This window comes from Oncorhynchus tshawytscha, linkage group LG01 (genome assembly GCF_018296145.1).
Source record: "Oncorhynchus tshawytscha isolate Ot180627B linkage group LG01, Otsh_v2.0, whole genome shotgun sequence".
NCBI classification, from domain to species: domain Eukaryota; kingdom Metazoa; phylum Chordata; class Actinopteri; order Salmoniformes; family Salmonidae; genus Oncorhynchus; species Oncorhynchus tshawytscha.
Window position 1 is genome coordinate 68,559,413 of NC_056429.1, and position 27,554 is coordinate 68,586,966.

The 27,554-nt window shown below is 42.3% G+C and overlaps 1 protein-coding gene across 7 annotated transcripts in view; it reads left to right on the forward strand.

Annotated features, from left to right (window-relative positions):
• Window positions 1–27,554, forward strand: part of LOC112255436 (girdin) — a 97,121-nt gene that overhangs the window by 35,203 nt on the left and 34,364 nt on the right. For all 7 annotated transcript variants that reach the window (XM_042324587.1, XM_024428423.2, XM_042324591.1 and 4 more), the window contains exons 4-8: window positions 5,964–6,033; window positions 14,081–14,139; window positions 15,394–15,477; window positions 15,756–15,896; window positions 17,522–17,691. In XM_042324587.1, the coding sequence (XP_042180521.1) occupies window positions 5,964–6,033; window positions 14,081–14,139; window positions 15,394–15,477; window positions 15,756–15,896; window positions 17,522–17,691 (524 nt within the window). The remainder of the gene's footprint in view (window positions 1–5,963; window positions 6,034–14,080; window positions 14,140–15,393; window positions 15,478–15,755; window positions 15,897–17,521; window positions 17,692–27,554) is intronic.

The following is a 27,554-nucleotide window of genomic DNA, read 5'->3' on the forward strand; positions in this document are numbered from 1 at the left end:
GCCCCAACAGATCCACAGATGACGCAATCTTGATTGCACTCCACACTGCTCTTTCCCATGGACAAAAGGAACACCTACATGAGAATTAGAGGTGAAACGGTTCACAAAACTCATGGTACAATACGGTACAGAGGTGTCACGTTCCGGTATGGTTGCGATGATACATCGACAAAATAAATGCCTGAAATGTGATTTGTATTTAAATGAGCCATTTATTATAATAGTAAACATGGGTAGTTTGAACACAAAGGGACTACAAAAAATAGCAGTGGCTGCCGTATAACATTAAATTAAATTTAAAACAGAACTTCAACGAGTGCATAGTCCAGCAGCCTATATCAAAATTAAGTGACATAGCGGTGCCTTAAACAAAATAGGACTACTTGAGACTTTTTTCCCCCAAGTTTTTCTTTAAGAAGATAGACTATTCTACATTTTCTGGAATGAGCACAGATTGGCTTGCTGTGACAATGTCAGCCGCTGTGGAGAATAACCTCTCGCTAGGAACAGAGGTCCCTGGCACAGCCAGGTAGCACCTTGCTAATATGGCAACATGACGATATATTAACTTCCTTGGTCTAACTCTTTGGTCTTCCACCATGTAAGTGGATCAGCATCCAGGGGAATATAGTCCACTTCCCTGTATGAGGTCACCACCTCCTCTATGACCTTGACCTTTGACTTGGTTCCCTGCTCCTGGGTCGGGAACAACTCCCCCAAAAAGCCCAGCCATGGCAGACTTCTTTTCTGGAGGAGAACCCCTGTCATCTGCCGTCTCTGGAGAGGGGTTGGCGCCTGTGGTATCTGTGGCTTGACCCTGCAGAATTCAATTATATGAAACTCTCTGAAGTGTCTTAAAGATATGATTTGTTGTTTGAAATGTATATTAGACACGACTTTAATTGTTAACTTACTAATAAGCTAAATGTCACATTAATGAAATAAAGACAATACCTGTTGTATATTGGTCACAATCTCTGCTGTGAGTTCATTGTAGACTCTCAGACGAGCAGCAGCATCCAGGTGTAGCAGGGACTTGAACCGGGGGTCCAAAGCGGTGCTCTTGTGTAAGAAGTCTTGGACACCAGGGTCAGCATATCTAGGCTCCAGGTTAACTCTGATAGCAGTCTTGACGTCCCTTACTGCGAGTTCATCTTCATCAGATGCCACTATTGATTTCAGGATCATTGTTTACATAGGACCATGGAAACTGATGGAATGCTCTCAGTGCATCTCAGTGTTGTGACTGTTTTGAGAGGTTTGCACACTTTGATAACTTCCTCTGCTAGTCTTATGTCATTTTCAGACAGTCACAATATCTTTTGACATTCTTCCTCACAGCTTGAAACCGCAACTTTCTGCTCAAGGTATCTTTCAACCATGTCATGGCTTGAATTCCATCTAGCAGGGACATCTTGGATTAGTTTGTGGTTTGGCAGCTCCAGCATCTCTTGTTTTGTCTTGAAAACATGTGCAGCAGTTGTGCTTTTATCAAAGAAGGATACCACTTTCCTGATCTTTGCTAGGAGGCGAGAGGTTGGATTCACTGACATTGCTTTTTGAGATGCTATATTAAGGATGCTTTGCTCACATTACATCTGTGGCCCCAATCCAGCTAGTGCAACTGCTTTTACAATATTTCTAGCGTTGTCAGTGGTCACAGGAATCGTTACATTATCCCCCTCCAATTTCCACAAGGCAACTACTACCCTTAGCTCTTACCCCAAGTTTACACTGGTGTGACTACTCTCAAGGGGATGTCCAGGTTTTCTTAACAGCTTTTACCCCCAAGCCATAAGACTCCTGAACAGCTAACCAAATGGCTTCTGCGTTGACTGTTATTTTATTGTTGCGCTATAATTATTATTTTTTTCATTTGTATTTATTTGTTTACTTCAGTTTATTTAGTAAATACTTAACATGTATTAGTAAGCATTTCATTGTATTCAGCGTATGACGTATGACAAATAACATGTATTTGGTAGTAATCCAAGGCCATAGTTGCTGTCTTGGGATCTGACTCAGCAGTCAGCACCTTATGCCACAAAATGATTGTGGTGGGATAGCATTTGATGGCAAATCATATGTTATTCCATTCGATCTATTCTATTCTGGAAGCATGGGGGAAAAAATGTGAAGGTACTCCCTTCCTGTGGTGTTAGCCATATAATCATCCATCCACCCTTCACCAGCATAGCAGCAGTACAGGGTGGAGCAGCAGCTTGACACTCATCCTGACTGACACACAAAACCATGGCAACCGTGTAAAATTCTCACTTTGTAACCCCTGGAAACGAATGACCTTGAGCCCTCCGTCCCCTGGCGCTCGTTAGTGTGACCGGCATCTACCACACGTCTGAGGTTAGGGGTGCTGTGGATAGGGAGAGTGTGTCTGGTGGCTGAAGCATCAGTATTTTGTCCACTGTCTGTTTTTCCTCGTGCCATGTTATACACATCATATAGGGCTACAACTGTAAATCTTGCTCAAAAGACGAGCCTATTATTGACCAGATGTGACCAATGGACAAAATAATTTCCACCTTGGGCCTCCCGAGTGGCACAGTGGTCTAAGGCAGTCCTAGCGGCGTCTCTACAGATCCGGGTCCGATCCCGGAATGTGTCGCAGTAGGCTGTGACTGGGAGGCGGCGCACAGCTGGCCCTGGGTCTTCTGGGTTTGTGGATGGTTTGGCCGGCTTGGATGTCCTTGTTCCATCGCACTTTAGCACTGTTCTTACCTTGAATGCCGAGAGTGTGCAAATCTGTCATCAAGGGGTGACTATTTGAAGAATCTCTAATATATAAAAGATATTTTGATTTGTTTAACACTTTTTTTGTTTACTACATGATTCCATATGTTTTATTTCATAGTTTTGCTTAAACTATTATTCTACAATGTAAAAAATTAAGAAAAACCCTGAACTGAGTAGGTCTCCAAACTTTTGACTGGTAGTGTGTGTGTGTGTGTGTGTGTGTGTGTGTGTGAAATGTCAGAATAAAGTGACTAACATTCTTAAAATAAAGTAGTGATCCTAACGTAAGACAGGGAATTTTTACTAGGATTAAATGTCCGGAATTGTGAAACTGAGTTTAAATGTATTTGGTTAAGGTGTATGTAAACTTCCGACTTCAACTGTATATGCACACATACATACATACATACAGTGGGGCAAAAAAGGGCAAGGGCATTGAAGATGAAACGTGGCTGGGTCTTTCAGCATGACAATGATTCCAAACACACCGCCCGGGCAACGAAGGAGTGGCTTTGTAAGAAGCATTTCAAGGTCCTGGAGTGGCCTAGCCAGTCTCCAGATCTCAACCCCATAGAAAATCTTTGGAGGGAGTTGAAAGTCCGTGTTGCCCAGCAACAGTCCCAAAACATCACTGCTCTTGAGGAGATCTGCATGGAGGAATGGGCCAAAATACCAGCAACAGTGTGTGAAAACCTTGTGAAGACTTACAGAAAACGTTTGACCTCTGTCATTGCCAACAAAGGGTATATAACAAAGTATTGAGAAACTTTTGTTATTGACCAAATATTTATTTTCCACCATAATTTGCAAATACATTCATTAAAAATCCTACAATGGGATTTTCTGGTTTTTGTTTTTTCTCATTTTGTCTGTCATAGTTGAAGTGTACCTATGATGAAAATTACAGGCCTCTCGTCTTTTTAAGTGGGAGAACTTTCACAATTGGTGGCTGACTAAATACTTTTTTCCCCCACTGTACATACATACACACACACAGATATGCATATATACACTCTCGCTCGCTCCACCGGTCAAAAGTTTTAAAACACCTACTCATTCAAGAATTGTTTTATTTTATTTTTGCTCGCTGGACAAATGACAAGGTCAGGCCACCACCCCACATACTTTAATGGTTACTTTGGGTTGGAGTTCTTTGGCTGAAGTCCCGACATAGGCTTTAATTACTATTAATTATGCTTACACCGTAAGCAAGTTCATTATCCAAGGTTATTTTCCAAACGGCGTCCAGTCAGTCTGGCAGTCTGTTAGAGATTACACAGGCCCTAGAACAGCACTGCCCACGCGTCTCATTCCAGTCCCACCAGTTCAACAGACTTCTTCACTACTGAATCAATAGTTAAAGCTGTTTAATGGAAGGTCTCCCTCATTTAGTGAGTACTTGGCTTTTTACATAATAGATGAAGACGTGTGTGTGTGTGTGTGTGTGTGTGTGTGTGGACAGAGGTGTTATGCCCATAGGGGGCACAGGGGCACGTGCCGCCTCGGACAAACAAAAATGTTTGTTGTTTCTCTGTAATACTACTAGCCACCTAGCTAAAGCCAACTTTATAACATTGCTAACTCGGATATGTTCCCAACCTCGACTAATTACCAAGAAGCCATTTCAGGCTATCAATCAAGTTTGAGTAGCTAGGTTTGTGGACTTAACTAAATGTACTGAATAGGACTCACATTTAAAAAAAATAGATTTTACCCAGATTTTAGCAGAGATGGAGAAGCATATTTAGTTTATTTAAAAATGTATATTTTTTAAAAGAACCACTAGTCTGGAGGATTTAGACTGCGAGGGATACACGTGGGCCCCGACAGAGAGCATTGCGGCGTGGTCTGCATTTTTCAGGCTGCGGTTGGGAGCAGGCGGTCAGATCAGATGCAAGTTGTCCTGCTCCTTAAAGGTAGGCTATAAAATGTATCTCAAGAGAAAGTGCAAGTGTCCACTCTGCTCTCTTCAAACTACATCTAGCCTATTGTTTGATATAGCCCAGGAATACCTACCGATAGCCTAATTATAATGGGCCCAGTGAGAATCTCTGGTAATTTAACCTATTCTTAGGTTATTTTTATGCATTTTGATATTGACTATAGGGTGCAATGTTGCTTCAACCTTGGCTGTCAAGTGAGCTTTGTTGTCACATAGTTCTAAAATAACATAGCGAGACTGCAGTTGAGTTCCAGACCATTTCTTGCGGTAGCAGGTGGGAGTCGGACACAGACAGCAGGTGTGGGCTGGGGCAGGCGGGCGCGAGATGAATAAATCAGTGTAAACCCGCACAGACCTCTAATACAGAAAGCTGAAGAGGTATGCTTAGAAGTGCAGAACATTTTACATCGAATGTAAGCATAATGATTATGGCTCTCGATTGCAGGGACAGGGTTTCGGGTGCTTGAAAAATGCTAAATTCACCAACTTCAGGGAATGGCAGTCTAGCTCTCCTCCAACCCCCCCGCCCCAGCCATCCTCACGTACTTTGTGCCCCCTCAGGTCGTTGGGGTGCATGTCACCTCTATGGGTGGAGAATTGACCAGTCGGCATGACTGGCTGCCTGTCAGAGTACCAGCAATAGCATGGTGGTGTAGTACTGAACTAGGAGGAGCAGGAGATGAGTAGCTTTAGTTGTCTAGTCAGCTGACGACAGCTTTTGCGCTGTGTGTGTGTTTGTACTCCCATGTGCTCATTTCACATATATATGTGAGCTTTAAGTGTGGGCATCCTGTTTTCATGATGGGAAAAAAATCACATTTGAATACCTGTGTAGTGAAAGGGGGATTTGAGATTTACAACCTACAGAAAGACCAAGGTCACCATTGTCACATGACAGCCAAGAGCACAGTCGGCACATAGACACAGGACGTGTGACATCATCAAAAGATGCTATATGAGACTTCTGCTCTTTCCATTGTTGGACAAATTGATACTCTTTTATATAACATCCCCATTGGGCTTCCCTCTGCCTGTACGGTCTCTGTACACGGCCTGCCTGAAACTCTCTAGCCTAGCCTATAGCTATCACGCTGGGGGGTTCATGCATGAATCTGCAGTGATCCTTTAAAGATTCCTTCTCCATGAAGTCACTACTCATTCTGATGTTCAGTGAAAACAATATGTACACTTGTCAGGATGTATAAAATCTTGTGAACATCTGTAATAACTGATACTGTAATAATAAGTATTTGATGTTTTGTTCTTCCAGGAGACCCTCCAGCAGCTGGTGGCGATGCCTCTCCCCAACGTGCTGGTGCTGGGCAGGAACCCTCTCAGTGGTACGTCCTTCATCTGACTGACCTGCCAACAATGCAAACTGTTACACACTGTTACATGTCATGGCTGATCAGTGTGTAATACACACTCTGTTACACTGGGATATGATGTGCTTTTTAAAACCTTTATAACTTCATTATTATGCAACGTACGTGTAGGTTGTTTGCATTTCACATTCCCCTTTTATCTTGAAATCAGTTTTCCTTGTGTGTAGATTTGATTTCCCCCAGCTATAATTAGTCTTGGTTCTCTCAATATTGGCTGGTGAAATAAAATGAAGATCAAACCAGCCATTGATTGTATTGTCAAAATACGGTGATTTGGGAAACACTATGCTGGTTTATTGAATCTTGAATCGTTCTGCTACTGTGAAACTTAGCTAGTATCTGCGTCTAGAGTGAAGACCTAGACAACACAGCCATGAAATTCAATACTCCTATGTGCAAAGTATTATCAGACCAACTCAAAGTCCTGAACCAAAACATGTGGCATTCCAGTCTCTTTCCAATGACCTTTGACCCTGGTGTTGTGCAGCGGTGCTGGTATCTGGAGCCTTCTGAAAGTGATTGACCATGTGGCTTTTATTATGCAGTCATTAAGGCTCAATGGGGTATGGGCCTATTATCAGTACTATGGGAATCCACCCCAGGCTCTGATTATTAACCCACTCTGTGCTCAACACCACAAAACCCCACTCCTCTGAGCCCACTAACTAACTCATCTGGTCCCCCCCCACCCCAGACTGTCTGCTTCCATACTGAATATCACTTCGATTCAGTCTGATCCAGCTTCAAAATGGAAAGCACTTTGACCAGCTAGAACATAATGTGCTCTTAAAGGCTCATCTCCTGTTCAATGTGGACAGTCATGCCCTGTCTGTGTCTTTCTAGTGAAACTACTTCTCCTTGGGTGCAACGATCAAGCCTTTATTTCAGAGACTGGACACGGGTGTCCGTTGCCTGCCACGTGGAGAGCAGTTTCTACCTACTTTGTATTGCTGACATTGTACGATTCTATTGTGGTCGTTTAGATGCCAGAGGAGTGTCTCTTTTCAGGAACAATGGCAACCGTATGGAGATATGTGCTCTCCAGGTGGAGAGGTGGAGGCAGGGCAGAGTGGCAGTCATCAGCAACGCTGTGTGGGGTTGTGGGAAGGTCAGGAAACCTGAAGTCACATTTAGAAACCTGAAGATGGTTAGAGCACCTGGGGCCTCATTTATAACCGTTACATAAATTGAACACTAAATATCTGTGTGCGCCATTTCTGAAAAGACTGCAAAAATATTGAGATAGATAAACTTGGCGCACGCCATACATGCGTTTATAAATCATACCTGCCATAAAAGAAAGTGCAAGCGTGAACAAGCATTATAACTGCATCTGAAAAATGCCCATCATTCACCTTTTATGGGGACAATAACACCCTTATTTGCTGTATGGTTTGGAAGTATTGGAATTAGACCAAGATGGTATCTAAAGGAAAATGTAATGGCAAACTTGATCAAATGTCTTTGGAGGGGTTAGCAGACTGCGTGTTTCATTTTTGCAGTGACATTTGCTTTATCTGACTGTTTCTGAAGGTCAAAAACAATAGCAAATTGTTGTGGACCAGTAAACAGATCGTTTGAATGCAATCATGTTTTTCTTTCACTTTTTCACGAACCTAAATATTCTGCACTGCCCACAAATTCTGAAACGTTGTCTACTCTGGTGGGAAAAAATAAACAACAGTAGACCTACGTACAGTGGTAGCCTACACATTTCAACGCAAAATATTAACATGTTCACCTGTAAATCTTATGAACTGTGCTCCCTGTCGGCTGCAAAGAGCAAAAGACTTCTGTCATTTCAAGTTATCTAATAGGCCCAATTTAAATGAGATGCGTGCATGGTAATTTGTTGTGTAGCCACGTCGGGAATATGAGCTCCACTGTCTCAGCACAAGGATACTACTTTTGCCTGCAATGTAATACTTCAACCAATAGAAACTGCGTACACGTGGTCTAAAGTTTGCGGGAGGATAAGCACATTCTCACTTCAAGCTCAGTTTTTATAAATGGCAAGTTTTGCGTGATCTGGGCACACGCATACGCACAAAATATGCTATGTTTATAAATGAGGCCCTTGGGGAAATAAGTGATTTATAAAATCAGTTTCAATCGGAAGTGAAATTAGCAAAAGTATGGTATTTTATCAGAGGAACCATGAGTAGTCCCTGACTCACGTTATAGACATATATAATGAATAAAATTATTGGGACAATTGACAAAATACACTGACTGTACAAAACATTAGTAACACCTGCTCTTTCCATGACATAGACTGACCAGGTGAAAGCTATGATCCTTTATTGATGTCACTTGTTAAAGAAAGGTTTTAAGCCTTGAGTCAATTGAGACATGGATTGTGTATGTGTGCCTTTCAGAGGGTGATTCAAGTGCCTTTGAATGGGGTGTGGTAGTAGGTGCTGGGCGCACTGGTTTGAGTGTGTCAAGAACTGTGACGCTGCTGGGTTTTTCACCTGTATGCCCCAGCGTCACTGAGGCCTTGTGCCCCTGCTCCCTGGTAGGACCCCCCCCCAGGTTCCTGTGAACAATGGCTGGGCAGGAAGGGTTGCAGCAATGAGGGGTAAGTCACTGTCTGTGCGCCCCTGGGAGTTTCCTGCCAGGAAGAGCGGAGTGTAGCGACCGAGGGAAGGAGCCACACTAGGCGCATACAGCACTATCATAACAAAGCCTGCAGAGCCAGGGCTTCTGAAGGGAAATTTCCATCTATTTTAAACCACCACCTCTCTCCTCTTGCTCTCTTTCTCATTCTCTCGCCACATCTTGCTCTCTCCCCCATCTCTCTCTTTCTCTCGCATGCATGCTCGCTCGCCATGCTTGGTTCAGTCAGCTTCTTAAATTATTCATCCAGCGCCTGCCTGCTCCTTTATCTTCAGCGCTCAAGAAGATTTGCCTTTCTAAATCACTGTACAGGCTTCTGTGTGTAGGCTCTACTGTGTGTGTATGAATCCTTCTTAAGGCTTTCAGTTTGAAGAAAAAGCATTTAGAAGGCATTCGCAACAGCTGGCCTTGTGTACTCAGAATAGAATCCAGAACGGACTACTCTCATATTCCCTAAAGGACCACACACACCACACAGATTGTCGATCTGCCGCTTGTTCGGTGTGATGTGTTAGAGACCACCCGCTGATGGACATCCCGACTGCCAACATTTTTGCGCAATTCTACATGAAGAATGGTTGGCAAATTATGGCCTGCAATCTGTTCAGAGGTGCTAAGTACTCTTGGCCGACAAAAGCTATTGTATGTCCTAGCCTTTATAGATGTTGTTTAGCTTTGATGGGCCTCAACATTTTCTAATCGTCGTCCGTTCCGTTCATATCCTATCTATCAGAATATTATCTTGAGTTATTCATTGCGACCTTAACACTTTTTTTTATATGAATAGACTTGGGCATTTTGACATGTCCCTCTGTCACTGTCTAGGAAGATCTTTAACCCCAACATTTCTCCAAGTTTTCACGATTATCAAAAAACACCTAGTTAATTTGTTACTTTGACAGTCAGTTCTGAATATTATTTTGTGTGATTAATGATTTTTAATTTCAAAGTCAACCCTGTTACTTAACTCTTGTTTTAATACTGTAAGGTTGTGAATATAGGCCAGTAGTTATTTTTCTTACTGATGGTGCTTCAGTCTGGGCCACAAACATTGTTAGTTTAGCTGAGACCTGTGTTTTGATCCTCTGGATGTCCTGTGTGGACATCTGTAAGGATTCCAGATGGCATAGGAGGAATCTGGTCTTCAAGGATGTTGTCATTAGGATGAGTGAAACACTGATGTCACTATGAGTTGTTTATTAGCCACAGATATAAGCCAGCTCAGCGGAAGTGTTACAAGTCATCATTTTTATCATGGCTTTTATAATCAGTTGACTTGACACTATAGCAGTACATTTAACACCAAATGCCCCTTAGAAGCATTATTGCGTTGTATACAGTGCATTTAGAAAGTATTCAGACCACTTGACTTCTTCCACATGTTATGTTATAGTCTTATTCTAAAATTAATTAAATTGTCCCCCCCCCCTCATCAATTTACACACACTGCCCCATAAGGACCAAGCAAAACTGAAATATCACAATTATATACGTACACAGACCCTTTACTCAGTACTTTGTTGAAGCACCTTTTGGCAGCGATTACAGCCTCAAGTCTTCTTGGGTATGACACTACCGTACAAGCTTTGCACACCTGTATTTGGGGAGTTTCTTCCATTCTTCTCTGGAGATCCTCTCAAGTTCTGTCAGGTTGGATGGGATGTGTCGCTGCACAGCTATTTTCAGGTCTCTCCAGAGATGTTAGATCGGGTTTAAGTCCGGGCTCTGGCTGGGCCATTCAAGGACAGACTTGTCCCGAAGCCACTCCTGCATTGTCTTGGCTGTGTGCCTAGGGTCGTTGTCCTGTTGGTAGGTGAACCTTCGCCCCAGTCTGAGGTCCTGAGCTCTCTGGAGCAGGTTTTCATCAAGAATCTCTCTGTACTATCTTTCCTTCAATCCTGCAGCTGAAAAATAATCCCCCAGCATGCTGCTGCCACCACCATACTTCACCATAGGGATGGTGCCAGGTTTCCTCCAGACGTGAATCTTGGCATTCAGGCCAAAGAGTTCAATCTTGGTTTCATCAGACCAGAGAATCTTGTTTCTCATGGTCTGGGATAGAGGTCGACCGATTGATCGGAATTGCTGATTTAATTAGGGGTGATTTCAAGTTCTCATAACAATCAGTAATCTGCATTTTTGGACACCGATTTGTGGCTGGTTTTAAAATAAAAAATAAAAATGTAGTATTTTTCTTTTCTTTTACACCTTTATTTAACTAGGCAAATCAGTTAAGAACACATTCTTATTTTCAATGACGGCCTAGGAACGGTGGGTTAACTGCCTCGTTCAGGGGCAGAACGACAGATTTTTACCTTGTCAGCTCGGGGATTCAATCTTGCAATCTTCTGGTTACTAGTCCAACACTCTAACCACCTGCCTTACATTGCACTCCATGAGGAGTGATGATATTACTAGTTTATCTAGCGTGTCCTGCGTTGCATATAATCGATGCTGTGTCTGTTAATTTCTCATCGAATCACAGCCTACTTTGCCAAACGGGTGGTGATTTAACAAGCTCATTTGTGAAAAAAGCACTGTCATTGCACCAATGTGTACCTAACCATAAACATCAATGCCTTTCTTTAAAATCAATACACAAGTATATATTTTTAAACCTGCATATTTAGTTAAGATTTCCTGCTAACATGACTTTCTTTTAACTAGGGAAAATGTGTCACTTCTCTTGCGTTCTGTGCAAGCAGATTCAGGGTATATGCAGCAGTTTGGGCTGCCTGGCTCGTTGCGAACTGTGTGAAGACAATTTATTCCTAACAAAGCCTGTAATTAATAAGCCAGAATTGTACATAATTATGACATAACATTGAAGGTTGTACAATGTAACAGCAATATTTAGACTTAGGGATGTCACCCGTTAGATAAAATACGGAACGGTTCCGTATTTCACTGAAAGAATAAACATTTTGGTTTCGAAATGATAGTTTCCGGATTTTACCATATTAATGACCTAAGGCTCGTATTTCTGTGTGTTATTAAGTCTGATTTGATAGAGCAGTCTGAGTGGTTGTAGGCAGCAGCAGGCTCGTAAGCATTCATTCAAACAGCACCTTCGTGCGTTTGCCAGCAGCTCTTCGTTGTGCTTCAAGTATTGAGCTGTTTATGACTTCAAGCCTATCAACTCCCGAGATTAGGCTGGTGTAACCGATGTGAAATGGTTAGCGTGGTGCGCGCTAATAGCGTTTCAATCGGTGACGGCACTCGCTCTGAGACCTTGAAGTAGTTGTTCCCCTTGCTCTGCAAGGCCCGCGGCATTTGTGGAGCAATGGATAACAATGCTTCGAGTGTGGCTGTTTTTGACGTGTTCCTGGTTCGAGCCCAGGTAGGGGCGAGCTATACTGTTACACTGGCCACACTAAAGTGCCTATAAGAACATCCAATAGTCAAAGGTATATGAAATACAAATGGTATAGAGAGAAATAGTCCTATTATTCCTATAATAACCTCAACCTAAAACTTCTTACCAGGGAATATTGAAGACTCAGGTTAAAAGGAACCACCAGCTTTCATATTTTCTCATGTTCTGAGCAAGGAACTTAAACGTTAGCTTTCTTACATGGCACATATTGCACTTTTACTTCTCCAACACTTTGTTTTTGCATTATTTAAACCAAATTGAACATGTTTAATTATTTATTTGAGGCTAAATTGATTTTATTGATGTATTATATTAAGTTAAAATAAGTGTTCATTCAGTATTGTTGTAATTGTCATTATTACAAATAAATAGATAGAAATTGTCCGATTTAAATCGGTATCGGCTTTTTTTGGTTCTCAAATAATCGGTCGATCTCTAGTCTGGGAGTCATTAGGTTCCTTGTGGCAAACTCAAAGCGGACTGTTGTGCCATTTTACTTAGGAGTTGCTTCTGTCTGGCCACTCTACCATAAAGGTCTGATTTGGTGGAGTGCTGCAGAGATGGTTGTCCTTCTGGAAGGTTTATCCCATCTCCCCAGAGGAACTCTGGAGCTCTGTCAAAGTGACCATTGTGTTCTTGGTCACCTCCCCGACCAAGACCCTTCTCCCTTGATTGCTCAATTTTGCCCCTGACCAGCTCAAGGAAGAGTATTGTTGGTTCCAAACTTGTTCCATATCAGATTGATGGATGCCACTGTGTTCTTGGGGACCTTCAATATTGCAGACATTTTTTGTTACCTTTCCCCAGATCTGTGCCTCGACACAATCCTGTCTCGGAGCTCAACGAACAATTCCTTCAACCTCATGGGTTGGTTTTTGCTCTGACATGCACAGTCAACTGTGGGACCTTATAGACAGGTGTGTGCCTTTCTAAATCCTGTCTAATAATTTGAATTTACCACAGGTGGACTCCCATCATGCTGTGGAAACATCTCAAGGATGATCAATGGAAACCGAAATCACCTGAGCTCAATTTCGATTATAATAGTAAAGGGTCAGATTACTTATGTAAATTAGGTGTTTCTTTTATTTTTTATTTTTTTAATGCATTTGCAAAAAAATTACTGTTTTTGCTTTGTCATTATGTGGTATTGTGTGTGGATTTGAGATGGGGAAAACAATTTGATCTATTTTAGAATGTAGCTTTAACATAATGTGGAAAAAGTCAAGTGTTCTGAATACTTTCCGAATGCACTGGAGGCTACATCCAATAGTTCAACCTTCCAAACCCTCTACCTCTGTCACTACACGCCCACATGGAGGAAACGAATGCACCATAACATACACTAAGAACAAAATATTGCCATTTGATATTATGGCTGTCCATGAAGATGTTGTACCTACTGGTGGAGATTTACCGTATTTGTTATTGCTGTGTGGCCCTTTTTTTCTGAATAGACATGCCTTGTTGTCAAAACCTGTTAGTAATCTGTGTTTATGTCCTTGGGGCTGATGAGCTGGCTTCACACACACACACACACACACACACAAAGGCAGGCAGACCCACCCACCCACCGGCTCATTATTTTACAATTCTACAGATTACCTCAACCTTGTTGAGCTTCCTAGCAGCTGTGTAATCATTTCCTCTACATGTGGCTTGGCATCATACCGTACCTAGCTGATTGGATGCTGAAAATTACAGTACAATCTTTTTGGTTAAGGACCTCACATTATAAGCATGCAATAGTAGGTTTGCATGTATGTAATAGGGTTACTTGAATGGCTCATCTCAGGATACTTACTACAGCCCTATCTGTGTGACCGGGCCGGGGGGCAGATATCTTTTTTGCAAAATGATACAGCAAAAGCTTATGGAATTTGGTTGTGATTTATGAAATTAATTTGAAACGAGGCAAAATGCCAGGGACAAGAACTACAGTCAATGAAAATATGTATGGTAGTAAAATCAATGATAGTAAAACACTATTTGACTATCTGTCTGCAGAGCAAGGTCTGGAGGAGATGAGGAAGCTGTTGTTGCTGTTGCTTGGCTGTGCTGTCCAGGTAAGTCCTACTGTACACTCATCATCTACTGTCAATAGTCTACCATTTACCATGTCCTGTAGGATTAACACTCACTCTTCTATTGATTTGAGTAGCTCTTACTCACTAGTTCCTGACCATCAATAACCTTCGGCTCTATTGTTCAGACGAGTGTTAACACAACTACAGTTGTATGAGTAAAATGGGTCATTCTCACTCAGACTAGCATTCGCTTCCTCTTCCTCAGCAGAGTTGGCACTATGACAGGTGGTCTGTCTTCTGTCCTGGCAGCAGGCCAGAGAAGGGTCAGAGGGTGTGTCTGCTCAATGGGAGGCTCTGTATGCCCTGACCCGACCCTTGTCTCTGTCTTTGCCCTGGGCCTGGCTGGAGTAGCACTGATGATGCGTCACACTTAACCCCTGGCCAGAGAGACGCTAACCTCAGTCATTCTCGTTCACACTTAGCTCACTGTTTTAGGGAGTTCTGACCTAGGATACTTCTTCAATGACTCCTGATAGGGAAATATGTGTGAAGTCAGTGTTGATTTAAATGTTGTTTTCTAGATCATAATTGTTAGGTGACACTGTTCTATTACAGGGTAACTTGATTTTTAGCTGAATTCCTGATGGTTTTAGTCTTGTTTGACCAAAAAATGAAAATCCCCCTTTTTTGTTTTGCAAAAAAACTTTGGTGGGGAAGTCAGTTGCGGGTCGGTTATGGCCTGCGGGCCACCTGTTGCTGACCCCTGATCTACATATTCCTTCACAGGCATTTTTCCTCAAAGCCAAACAATCAGAACCCAGGCCATTCTCCTGTTAAGACCATGTAATAATTCAATGCTGAAGCATTCAAAAATAAACTAATGGGACCGGCGCCATTGATAACTACTAGTGCCGTTGCTAACTAGTAAAGCTAGTTCCATGAATTGTAAAGAGTTACGAGATATTAGAACCCTGTTGTCTTAACCTTGTAATCTTCAACCTCGTCTAGCCAGCTAGCTAACGTCGTCTTTTTTTCTGGCATTCGCTTAAAATGCATTTTTCACCATCCTGATATTTGTTTCAGAATGCTTGCCTTCTGCCTAGGCAGCGTAGCTACAATATTTTAGCTGCTCCCTTGGTTGATTGAGTGGTAGAACCTCTATTGTGACGCTGGTGTCTTCATCTTCCCATCTTCAACCTAGCCTGTGTTTAGGAAGCTGACCTCGCAAAGACCTCTCTAATTCCACTCTCCAGACTGTCATCCAAACCCCAAACCGCCTCCTTTTGTTTGCAGTGTGAGAAGAAAGAAGAGTACATCGAGAGGATCCAGACGCTAGACTTTGACACAAAAGCTGCCATAGCATCTCACATCCAAGAGGTATGAAAGACAGATGTATAGATGTATCTTTATATCTCATTTTGTGAAGGCATCCAGTTCAAACATAAACCCTTGCGTCTCGTGTGTCTGTTTTGGGCCAGCTTTTTGGAAACTTTAGTTATTGTAGGATGGATCTGTGAGCTTTTCAGCCACATTTGTCACTGCCCTCCACAGCAGTTTGAGTCAAAGTAAATTAGTTTGCTTACCATTGCTTTCAACACATTTGTTCTGTGTATTGGCTGGCAGAGTGTGACTCCGCTAATGCTGTTGTTTTGAAGGTGACCCACAACCAGGAGAATGTTGTGGACCTACAGTGGCTGGAGGGGGGTGACCTGCCCCCAGAGGACCTGGACTCCTTCTCCAGGAACATGGCCTTCCATCTCAAACGCCTGGTGGACGAGAGAGACGACCAGGTGGAGGTACATGTCTGAAACCAGGCACATTGGTGCCTTTTTAACTCCACTCAAGTGGTTAGAGCGTTGGGCCAGTAACCGAAAGGTTGCTAGATCGAATCCCAGAGCTGACAAGGTAAAAATCTGTTCTGCTCCTGAACAAGTCAGTTAACCCATTGTTCCTAGGCCGTCATTGTAAATAAGAATTTGTTCTTAACTGACTTGCCTAGTTAAATAAAGGTAAAATAAAATGTTGTCTCAATGAGTTAACGGCCTGTATAGAGTCTGTATGGTGCTATGGTGTCTGCATTTTTATGGCGTGTGCGTCAGTTTGTGTGTATGGTTGGGGTGTGTGTGAATTGAACCCAGAGCAGTCTGATTAAGGACAGCCCACCCGTACAGTTCCCAAAGCCTGGTAGAGCAGCAGTCACAGCATCCTATGGGCTAGGGGGGCAGGGAGAAGGAGGTGGGATTATAAGGATCTCCACTGGAGGCTAGACACTCTTCATTAAAAGCCCATTTCATTGCGTAGCCACTGGGTTATGAACGGACGATGAGAGAGGAGGGATGATATGTTGTCACAGACCATTTTAAACCAATGCCTTTTGCTACTATTATCTCCGAACCCAGCCTAATATACCCTTGTGTACCGATACTTGAGCCTTAACTGCATTAGTACTGGGCTTTTCATTATGTTTGGGGTTTCCATTTAAGTGACTGATCCTGGTGGCTAGGTGCTGCTTCTCCTCCTTTGAGGTCTGTCCTAATCAGAGCCATCTCCCTAAGCTCACACCTCCCAGACTGAGCAGACAGAACAGCAGGAGAGCCTGACGCAACATAGGTACTACTGTTCAATAACAAGGTGTCACGGTAGACTATATATAGACTGCAATCCACACGGTCAGTATACTCAATATTCAATACCCTGTCTGACAACTGCTTTGTCTTTCATTGTGATCAATGATCTAACCTGTTGAAAGCAATTTGATGAGAGCCTTGTTTTCACCCATCCAAATCTGTTAAGATTACTTGGGCTGGTCATTTCAAGTAAGTAAGGAGGGAGGGATACATGTGTTAAATATAGAAGATGAGTGTAGGATACATGATCAGGGTCCTGTTCTGTGAGTTGTCTTCAGGGATGCAAGCTTGTTCCTTTTTGGCAATATTTGCCATTTTGATCTTAAATTATAGAGATCATTGAGGGGTGTGAAAAGAGCGTCTCTCTCTGTGTGATCACTAAATAATGGTGTATGTTTCTCATATTGAAATTATTGACTGAGCACAGAATGCATGCGTAACACTTTGTATTCAGGATATTTCTGGGCAATTTTACTTTAGTGCCTTATTTTAAACAGGATGCATGTTTTGGAGTATTTGTATTCTGTACAGGCGCACTTCTTTTCACTCTCTCAATTAGGTTAGTATTGTGGAGTAATTACAATGTTGATCCGTCCTCAGTTTGCCTCTAACCCTGTGTGGTATCACGATACTACTCTGTTTTATGAAACTTGACATCGTTAGTAATATTTTGGTGTAGTGACAACCCCACTCTGAAAATAGTCAGTTTACACAGAGAATGTTTTGTCACCACCTTGGGCCTTCACCAGTTTGCATCCCTGGTCTAACTGTTATGGTGTTGCGTGTCCTTCCAGACCATTGTGGAGCTGACCCAGGAGAGGGACTGTGGACTGTACTCTCCTCCGCCCCTCTTTGCCCAGTCGCCCAATGACTCGCCTAGCTTGCGCCGCACAGAGAGCCGCCAGCACCTGTCTGTGGAGCTGGCCGACGCCAAGGCCAAGATCAGACGCCTGCGCCAGGAGCTGTAAGTACCCTCATTTGGCCTTTCTCCAGCTCCATTGGCCCTTTTTAGTAAGTCTGTGGTAGACTGCAAACACTGTTGGACCTCCCAGGATCTCTTAACACATCATTGGTTCTCACAAGTTCTATAAGCTTTGTACAAGTATCCTAAGAGTACTGTTGGTGCCTCGTGTAGTCTAGCAGAGTGTCTCTAAATGTGACACTCTGCATTCATCTGCTGTTGTCTCGTGACTAGTAATGGAAAACAACCCAGTATGGTGTGTCATTGGAGCTAGGAACCGTGACTCAGCTCTGTCTTTGAGTATCCCATTCTCTGTTCACCAGTTCATGGAGCACTCTACTGACCGGAGAGAACCGCAAAAGCAGGACGCTAATTACGGAACTTAAAGTTTTATGTCAGCGATATTGTTAAAGAAGAATACATTTCCTCTTGCCTCTCAGTAGGAAACAAATGGTTCTACACTACTGTTCTGATGCCGTAGTGCTAGACCTTCATTGTTGTCATAAATAATTGAACTTCCTCTTCAGAGTCCATTAACCCTGGGCAGAGACAAAGGCCAGTGGTCAGTTTATCAAAGGGAGGGGTTTTTACGAGAAGCATTCTCTGTTTCAGACTGTGTTTTCTAAGATGCAAAAAACTGAAGTGCTGACTCTGGAATCTCTTAAATAAGTCCATCATAACATTGAAGTGGTTTGTCCAGTGATACGGTTGGGGTTTTGTAATGCAGGCTTCTTAGTGCTGGGTCAAACCGGTTTTGAGGTACACTACATTAACAAAAGTATGTGGACACCTGCTCATCGACTTTCATTCCAAAATCATGGGCATAAATATGGAGTTGGTCCTCTCCTTTGCTGCTATAACAGCCTCCACTCCTCTGGGAAGGCTTTCCACTAGATGTTGGAACATTGCTACGGGGACTTGCTTCCATTCAGCCACGAGCATTAGTGAGGTTGGTCACTGATGTTTGGCGATTTTAGACCTGGCTCGCAGTTCCAATTCATCCCAAAGGTGTTTGATGGGGTTGAGGTCAGGGCTCTGTGCATGCAAGTCAAGTTCTTCCACACGGATCGACAAAACATTTCTGTGTGGACCTCAGTTTGTGCGTGACGGCATTGTCATACCTTCCCCAAACTGTTGCACAGATTTGTCTAGAATTTCTTTGTATGCTGTAGCTTTAAGACTGCCCCTTCACTAGAACTAAGGGGCCACCAAACTTTACAGTTGCGACTATGAATTGGGGCAGGTCTTCATCTGACATCCACCAAACCCAGATTTGTCCGTTGGACTGCCAGATGGTGAAGTATGATTCATCACTCCAGAGATCTTGTTTCCGCTGTGCTAGAGTCCAATGGTGGCGTGCTTTACACCACTCCAACACTTGGCATTGTGCATGGTGATCTTAGGCTTGTGTGCAGCTGCTTGGGCATGGAAACCCATTTCATGATGCTCCCGACAAACAGTTCTTGTGCTGACGTTGCTTCCAGGGGCAGTTTGGAACTCGGTAGTGAGGGTTGCAACAGAGGACAGACAATTTTTACACGCCTCAGCACTCAGCGGTCCCGTTCTGTGAGCTTGTGAGGCCTACCACTTTGCGGCTGAGCTGTTGTTGCTCCTAGATGTTTCTACTTCACAATAACAGTACTTACAGTTGACTGGGGCAGCTCTAGCATGGCAGAAATCTGACGAACTGATTTGGATGGGTGGCATCCTATGACTGTGCCATGTTGAAAGTCACGGAGCTCTTCAGTAATGCCATTCCACTGCCAATGTTTGTCTATGGCGACTGTGTGCTCGATTTTATACACCTGTCAGCAACGGTCAAAGGTTTGGGGTCACTTAGAAATGTCCTTGTTTTTGAAGGAAAAAACACTTTTTAGTTTTTGTTCCATTTTAAAACAAGACACTAATGTACTTGTTCTCTTGCTCAGTTGTGCACAGGGGCCTCCCACTCCTCTTTCTATTCTGGTACACAGCGTTGTTTGAGATCTTCAGTTTCTTGGCAATTTCTCACATGGAATAAATAGCCTTCAAGTCTCAGAACAAGAATAGGCCGACGAATTTCAGGAGAAAGTGCTTTGTTCCTGGCCATTTTGAGCCTGTGATCGAACCCACAAATGCTGATGCTCCAGATACTCAACTAGTCTAAAGAATGCCAGTTTTATTGCTTCTTTAATTGGCACAACAGTTTTCAGCTGTGCTAACATAATTGCAAAAGGGTTTTCTAATGATCAATTAGCCTTTTAAAAATAAGCTTGGATTAGCTAACACAACGTGCCATTGGCACACAGGAGTGATGGTTGTTGATAATGGGCCTCTGTACACCTATGTGTATATATTCCATAAAAGATCCAGCTACAATAGTCATTTACAACATTAACAATGTCTACGCTGTATTTCTGATCAATTTGATGATATTTTAATGGACAAAAACAAGGACATTTCTTATTTTATTTCACCTTTATTTAACCATGGAGGCTAGTTGAGAACAAGTTCTCATTTGCAACTGCGACCTGGCCAAGATAAAGCATAGCAGTGTGAACAGACAACGACACAGAGTTACACATGGAGTAAACAATAAACAAGTCAATAACATAGTAGAAAAAAAGAATCTATATACATTGTGTGCAAAAGGTATGCAGGCAATAAGGAGGTAGGCAATAAATAGGCCATAGGAGTGAATAATTACAATTTAGCAGATTAACACTGGAGTGATAAATGATCAGATGAACATGTGCAGGTAGAGATACTGGTGTGCAAAAGAGCAGAAAAATAAATAAAATAAAAACAGTACGGGATGAGGTAGGTAAATTGGGTGGGCTATATACCGATGGACTATGTACAGCTGCAGCGATCGGTTAGCTGCTCAGATAGCAGATGTTTAAAGTTGGTTAGGGAGATAAAAGTCTCCAACTAAGTGACCCCAAACTTTTGAACTGTAGTATGTATGTATATTTTTTTATATATATATCACACACGCACGCACAATACCATTCAAAAGTTGGGACACCTACTCATTCATGAGTTGTCTTTATTTGTACTATTTTCTCTTTTGTAGAATAATAGTTTAGACATCAAAACTATGAAATAACATATAGAATCATGTAGTCACCAATAAAGCGTTAACCTCTCTGGGATATTTGGGACGGTAGCGTCCCACCACGCCAACAGCCAGTGAAAGTGCAGGGCGCCAAATTCAAAACAACAAAAATCTCCTAATTAAAATTCCTCAAGCATACAAGTATTTTACACCATTTTAAAGATAAAATTCTTGTTAATCCAGCTACAGTGTCTGATTTCAAAAAGGCTTTACAGCGAAAACACCACAAACAATTGTTAGGTCACCACCAAGTCACAGAAAAACACAGCCATTTTTCCAGCCAAAGAGAGGAGTCACAAAAAGCAGAAATATAGATTAAATGAATCACTAACCTTTGATCTTCACCAGATGACACTCATAGGACTTCATGTTACACAATACATGTATGTTTTGTTCGATAAAGTGCATATTTATATTCAAAAATCTCATTTTACATTGGCGCGTAATGTTCAGTAGTTCCAAAACATGCGGTGATTTTGCACAGAGCCACATCAATTCACAGAAATACTCATAATAAACATTGATAAAAGATACAGCTATTATACATGGAACTTAAGATCAACTTCTCCTTAATGCAACCGCTGTGTCAGATTTAAAAAAATGTTTACGGAAAAAGCACACCGTGCAATTATCCGAGTACAGCGCTCAGAGACAGCCAAAGAGATCCCTCATGTTGTGTTGTCAACATTAGTCAGAAATAGCATTATAAATATTCACTTACCTTTGATCTTAATCCGAATGCACTCCCAGGAATCCCAGTTCCACAATAAATGTTTGATTTGTTTGATAAAGTTCATAATTTATGTCCAAATACCTTCCTTTGTTAGGGCGTTTGGTGAACAAATCCAAACGCACGTGCAAGTCCAGACGAAAGGTCGGATGAAAAGTCCAAAGAGTTATATTACAGGTCGTAGAAACATGTAAAACGAAGTATAGAATCAATCTTTAGGATGTTTTTAACATATATCTTCAATAATGTTCCAACCGGAGAATTCCTTTGTCTGTAGAAAAGCAATGGAACGCAAGCGAAGTTCTGGTGTATCGCCAAACCATCTCAGTTGGTTTGAGGTCGGGTGTTTGTGGAGGCCAGGTCATCTGATGCAGCACTCCTACTTGGTCAAATAGCCCTTACACAGCCTGGAGCAGTTTTGGGTCATTGTCCTGTTGAAAAACAAATGATAGTCCCACTAAGCGTCCACCAAATGGGATGGTGTATCGCTGCAGAATGCTGTGGAAACCATGCTGGTTAAGTGTGCCTTGAATTCTAAATAAAACACTGACATTGTCACCAGCAAAGAACCATCACAACTCCTCATCTGTTCTTCATACTTGTCGAGATCATTCATTCACCTACTCTGCATCTCACAAAGACATGGCAGATGGAACCAAAATCTAAAATTTGGACTCATCGGACCAAAGGACAGATTTCCACTGGTCTAATGTCCATTGCTGGTGTTTCTTGGCCCAAGCAAGCTTCTTATTATTGGTGTCCTTTTAGTAGTGGTTTCTTTGCAGCAATTCGACCATGAATGCCTGATTTCACAGTCTCCTCTGAACAGTTGATATTGATGTGTCTGTTACTTGAACTCTGTTACTTGAATGTGTCTGTTACTTGAATGTGTCTGTTACTTGCAGCACACTTTATTTGGGCTGCAATTTCTGAGGTGCAGTAAACTCTAATGAACCTGTCCTTTGCAGCAGATGTAACTCTGGGTCTTCCTTTCCTGTGGTGGTTCTCATGAGAACCAGTTTCATCATAGCGCTTGATGGTTTTTGCAACTGCACTTAAAGAAATATTCAAAGTTCTTCAAATGTTCTGTATTGACTGACCTTCATGTTTTAAAGTAATGGACTGTCGTTTCTCTTTGCTTATTTGAGCTGTTCTTGCTTTAATATTGGCCTTGGTCTTTTACCAAATAGGGCTGTCTTTTGTATACCACCCCTACCTTGTCACAACAGAACTGATTTGCTCAAACGCATTAAGAAGGAAAGAAATATTAACAAGGCACACCTATTACTTGAAATGCATTCCAGGTGACTACCTCATGAAGCTTGGTTGAGAGAATGCCAAGTGTGCAAAGCTGTCATCGAGGCAAAGGGTGGCTACTTTGAAGAATCTCAAATATTAAATACATTTTGATTTAACACTTTTTTGTTTACTACATTATTCCATATGTGATATTTCATAGTTTTATTGTCTTCACTATTATTCTACAATGTAGAAAATAGTACAAATAAGGAAACCCTTTCACTGGTACTGTATGTATGTGCTGTGTGTATCTTTTTTTATGGTGATCATAATTCCAGAAGATATCCAGAATATAAGAGTGACGCGGCAGACTACTTCTCTACAGGAGTGCGAGTGCATATACTGTAGTCTCGTGTATGTGTGTGGAGATGTTATTGCCGTAGATGGCCACAGACCCCTCCAGTCACCCAGGCCTGATGCTGGGTCAGATGTCTGAGGATTTAACCCAGATCCGATGATGCCGTGCAGAGGCATGTTCTTTTTTTAAATGTGTTTTTGACCTACTTACGCAGTTCCTATTGAATTCCACTTGCTTTCTTCCGATTTCTGGCCGTTGTTGACTCTGGCGCACCAACACTAGAGGGAAGGGGAGCTGGCCATTCTCCGCCAAAGGCATGCTTTAAAACACAAATAGAGATTCAGTTCTACTGAAGGTCCATTTGAGGGCACAGTAAAGTGACCATGTTGACCATACATACTGCAGAATGTCTTTAAAAAAATATGGCTTAATGATCATGATTTTTTAAAAGCTTAAATATGAAACCTGGTGTTAAGAGGAATAGAATAGGAATAGATTGTGTAGAAATAGATTATGATATAGCCCCTAAAGACCCAATCTCAATCCTGTCAGGTTCTGTGGAACTACAGTTAGGTGCATTTCCTATTGTGAATGTTAGACTGTAAAATGCAGGTAGACCATGGTACCATGGTTGTCAGTGTGACTCAGCTGCTGCAGGCTCAGTGCTGTCACCCACAGTGGATGAGCAGTTTTCTGTCCGGCCTAGGCTGTCAACTACTCTCTTTGTTAGGGCCTTAATGAAACGTGGAATACAGTGAAAGGTGTGTTGCTGCTGAGGCTGAATGTCTGATGACAGGATCTATGGTGGGATGAGATGAAAGGACTCCAAACACAAGAGGTACCGTAATTGCTGGACTATTAAGCGCACCTGAATATAAACCGCACCCACTGAATTATTAAAAAATATGTATTTTGTACATAAATAAGCCTCACATGTCTATAAGACGCAGGTGCCTACCGGTACATTGAAACAAATTAACTTTACACAGCCTTTAAACGAAACACGGCGTTGTAACAAAAATAAATAGTCTTTAACAAAACACGGCTTGTAACAAAAATAAATAGTCTTTAACGAAACACGGCTTGTAACAAAAATAAATAGGCTTTAACGAAACACGGCTTGTAACAAAAATAAATAGGCTTTAACGAAACACGGCTTGTAACAAAAATTAAAACAGTAGCCTACCAAGAAAGTCATTGGTCACTATCTTCCTCCTCCTGTGCACTGAAACCACTGAAGTCATCTCCTTCGGTGTCGGAGTTGAATAGCCTCAGAATTGCTTCATCCGATGTTGGATCGTTTTCATTGACGCTCTCGTCACTTTCATCCGGAGGCAAATACCCCGCTGAGCTCATGCTGCCCCTTCAACACGCAGCAGTCCAGCCTTTTGAAACCCGTTGCTGATAGTGGATTTTTTGACAATGCTCCACGCTGTCAGGACCCACTGGCAGACTTGACCATAAGATGCTCTTCGCCTGCGGCCCGTTTTAGTGAAGGATTTCTCCCCACTTGTCATCCAAGCCTCCCACTGAACAAGGAGCGCCACCTTAAATGCACGATTTACACTGATGTCGAGTGGCTGCGAATACTTTGGGCCATCTGCTTTTCTTCCCTCTGAAAGCTTTTGTTGTCTTTTTGCACTGAGTCAGTTCCTCACGCTGCTGTTTCCAACGTCTTATCATCGACTCATTAAGGCCAAGCTCCCGTGCAGCAGCTCTATTTCCTTTTCCAACAGCCAGATCGATCGCCTTCAACTTGAAAGCTGCATCATATGCATTTCTCCGTGTCTTTGCCATGATGAGGGTGACAAAATTACTACCGTAATCAGAATGATGGGAAGTTTGAGCGCACTCGATTTACGTCACATTATGTGACGGTGCTCAGTTTTTTTGGCGGCATGAATCTTGTGAAAGCGGGAAAAATCCATAAATTAGCAGCGTCATTGTATAAACCGCGAGGTTCAACGTGTGGGAATAAAGTAGCGGCTTATAGTCCGGAAATTACGGTACACACTTGGAGTGTGTGCTCACCAAAAGCAGCTGAAGCAACAGCAGCGTAACGTGAGTTTTATTCCATGCTCGAAGCTAGCTGCTCAAGCCTCTGATTTCTACAAGCACATTACAGGAAGCATAGAACAGTGATGATAATTCCTACAAGCAGCCAAGCCAGTACAGATCACTAATCTAGCAGGCCATCATAAGTTATGTTCAGTGGACCAAGGAGACTGGAAAGCATCTCCACTCATCTGAAGAATGTACAGGTCTCTTCAAAGCTTTGTGTGCCACATTCTTAATTCCTCACCAACCAGGAGCTTGCAGGACTGGCCTCCCTCAGCCTCATCAAGTCCCAACCTGTATTTTGGTTGCATTGCCTGTCTAATGTAGTGTCACAATCACGCAAACCCATTAACCGTTGAATATGCTGTTGTCAGATGAGCTCTATTTGCTGCTAATGCTGGGTTGAGGGGGTTTGAAGTCCGTCTAGTCAGAGACGGAGCGAGGAGAGGAATCTGTTGGCCTATTGCTCACTTAACATCTGGTTATCTGGATTTGCTCTGTTACAAAGAGCTGGTGGAACTAAAACAAAGCAGCACGACAGTTCGAGATTTGCATGTCATAGGGGAGCTTATTGTGAGGTCATTTGTAGGTTGTGTTTGTGGTCGTACTTTGTATATTTTCAGTTGAGCTATGTTGTCCTGAGGAAAGGGTTGTTCTGTTGAAGTTGTAAAATAACACACAGGCGTTTTTGTTTTTTCCACTCAAGATCATTGACTTGCCTCTGATTGAAAATGTATGCTTGGTTCTTTTCTTCCAAGTACAAATCAGGTTGTTTTCATATGATCAAAAAGACAGAAGATGTACTCACACACTATCATTTCAATTGTTCATTACACATATAAATTAATTATCCTCACCTGCAGAGTCTGAATAGCTCCTAATAATGTCAAATATAATCTACTATGGACTGTATCATTTGGTAATTAACCACACCCCCAACCCACACAGGCAGAAGTCAACAAGCTGACTTGACCCGGTAAGGACAGAGGTCTGTGGATTCCTATCTGCTGGGTAAACATCTTGGTTTGTACTAACCAATGAGTTACATGGCCTAAGTAAAAATTCCAGTTTTTCAAGACTACTTTAGAGAAAACAGAAATAAATATAGCTGTGAACAGCAATAAACAGGATTCATAGGATGACACAAAGAAAGCACTTTAGTTCCTACATGATATCTTCCTTTATGTGCAATCCGTGAAGGCATTACCATGTTTATCTCTCATATTGTTGAGGTTTACTTTAGAATAGTGTTAGAGCACATCCATTGTACAGCAAACCTATTCACACACTATAGCAATTGATTTATTCAAGACATTCACAGCAATTTAGAATAAAATGTTGGTATTTGTTCATTTTCACACACTAGCAATAAACTAATATACAGTGCATTCAGAAAGTATTCCATACCCCTTGACTTTTTCCCCATTTTGTTACATTACAGCCTCATTCTAAAACGTATTAAATGTTTTCCTCATCAGTCTACACACAATACCCCATAATGACAGTGAAAACAGGTTTTTGGACATTTTTGCAAAAATATAAAAAATAAAAAAACATTCCTAATTTACAAAAGGGTTTAGACCCTTTGCTTTGAGACTTGAAACAGAGCCCAGGTGCATCCTGTTTCCATTGATAATCCTTGATGTTTCTACAACGTGATTGTCCACCTGTGGTAAATTCAATTGATTGGACATTATTTGGAAAGGCACACACCTGTCTATACAAGGTCCCACTGTTCACAATGCATGTCAGAGCAAAAACCAAGCCATGAGGTCCAAGGAATTGTCCGTAGATCACTGAGACAGGATTGTGTCAAGGCACAGATCTGGGGAAGGGTACCAAAAAATGTCTGCAGCATTGAAGGTTGAAGTTCCCCTAGAACACAGTGGCCTCCATCATTCTTAAATGGAAGAAGTTTGGAACCACCAAGACTCTTCCTAGAGTTGGCCACCCGGCTGAACTGAGCAAGTGGTGAAGGGCCTTGGTCAGGGAGGTGACCAAGAACCCGATGGTCACTGACAGAGCTCCAGAGTTGCTCTGTGGAGATGGTTGTCCTTCTGGAAGGTTCTCCCATCTCTGCAGCACTCCACCAATCAGGCCTTTATGGTAGAGTGGCCAGACGGAAGCCGCTCTTCAATAAAAGGAACATGACAGCCCGCTTGGAGTTTGCCAAAAGGCACGTAAAGACTCAGACCATGAGAAACAAGATCCTCTGGTCTGATGAAACCAAGATTGAACTCTTTGGCCTGAATGCAAGCATCACATCTGGAGGTAACCTTGCCATCCCTACGGTGATGCATGGTGGCAGCATCATGCTGTGGGGGATGTTTTTCAGAGGCAAGGACTGGGAGACTCATCAGGATCGAGGGAAAGATGATTGGAGC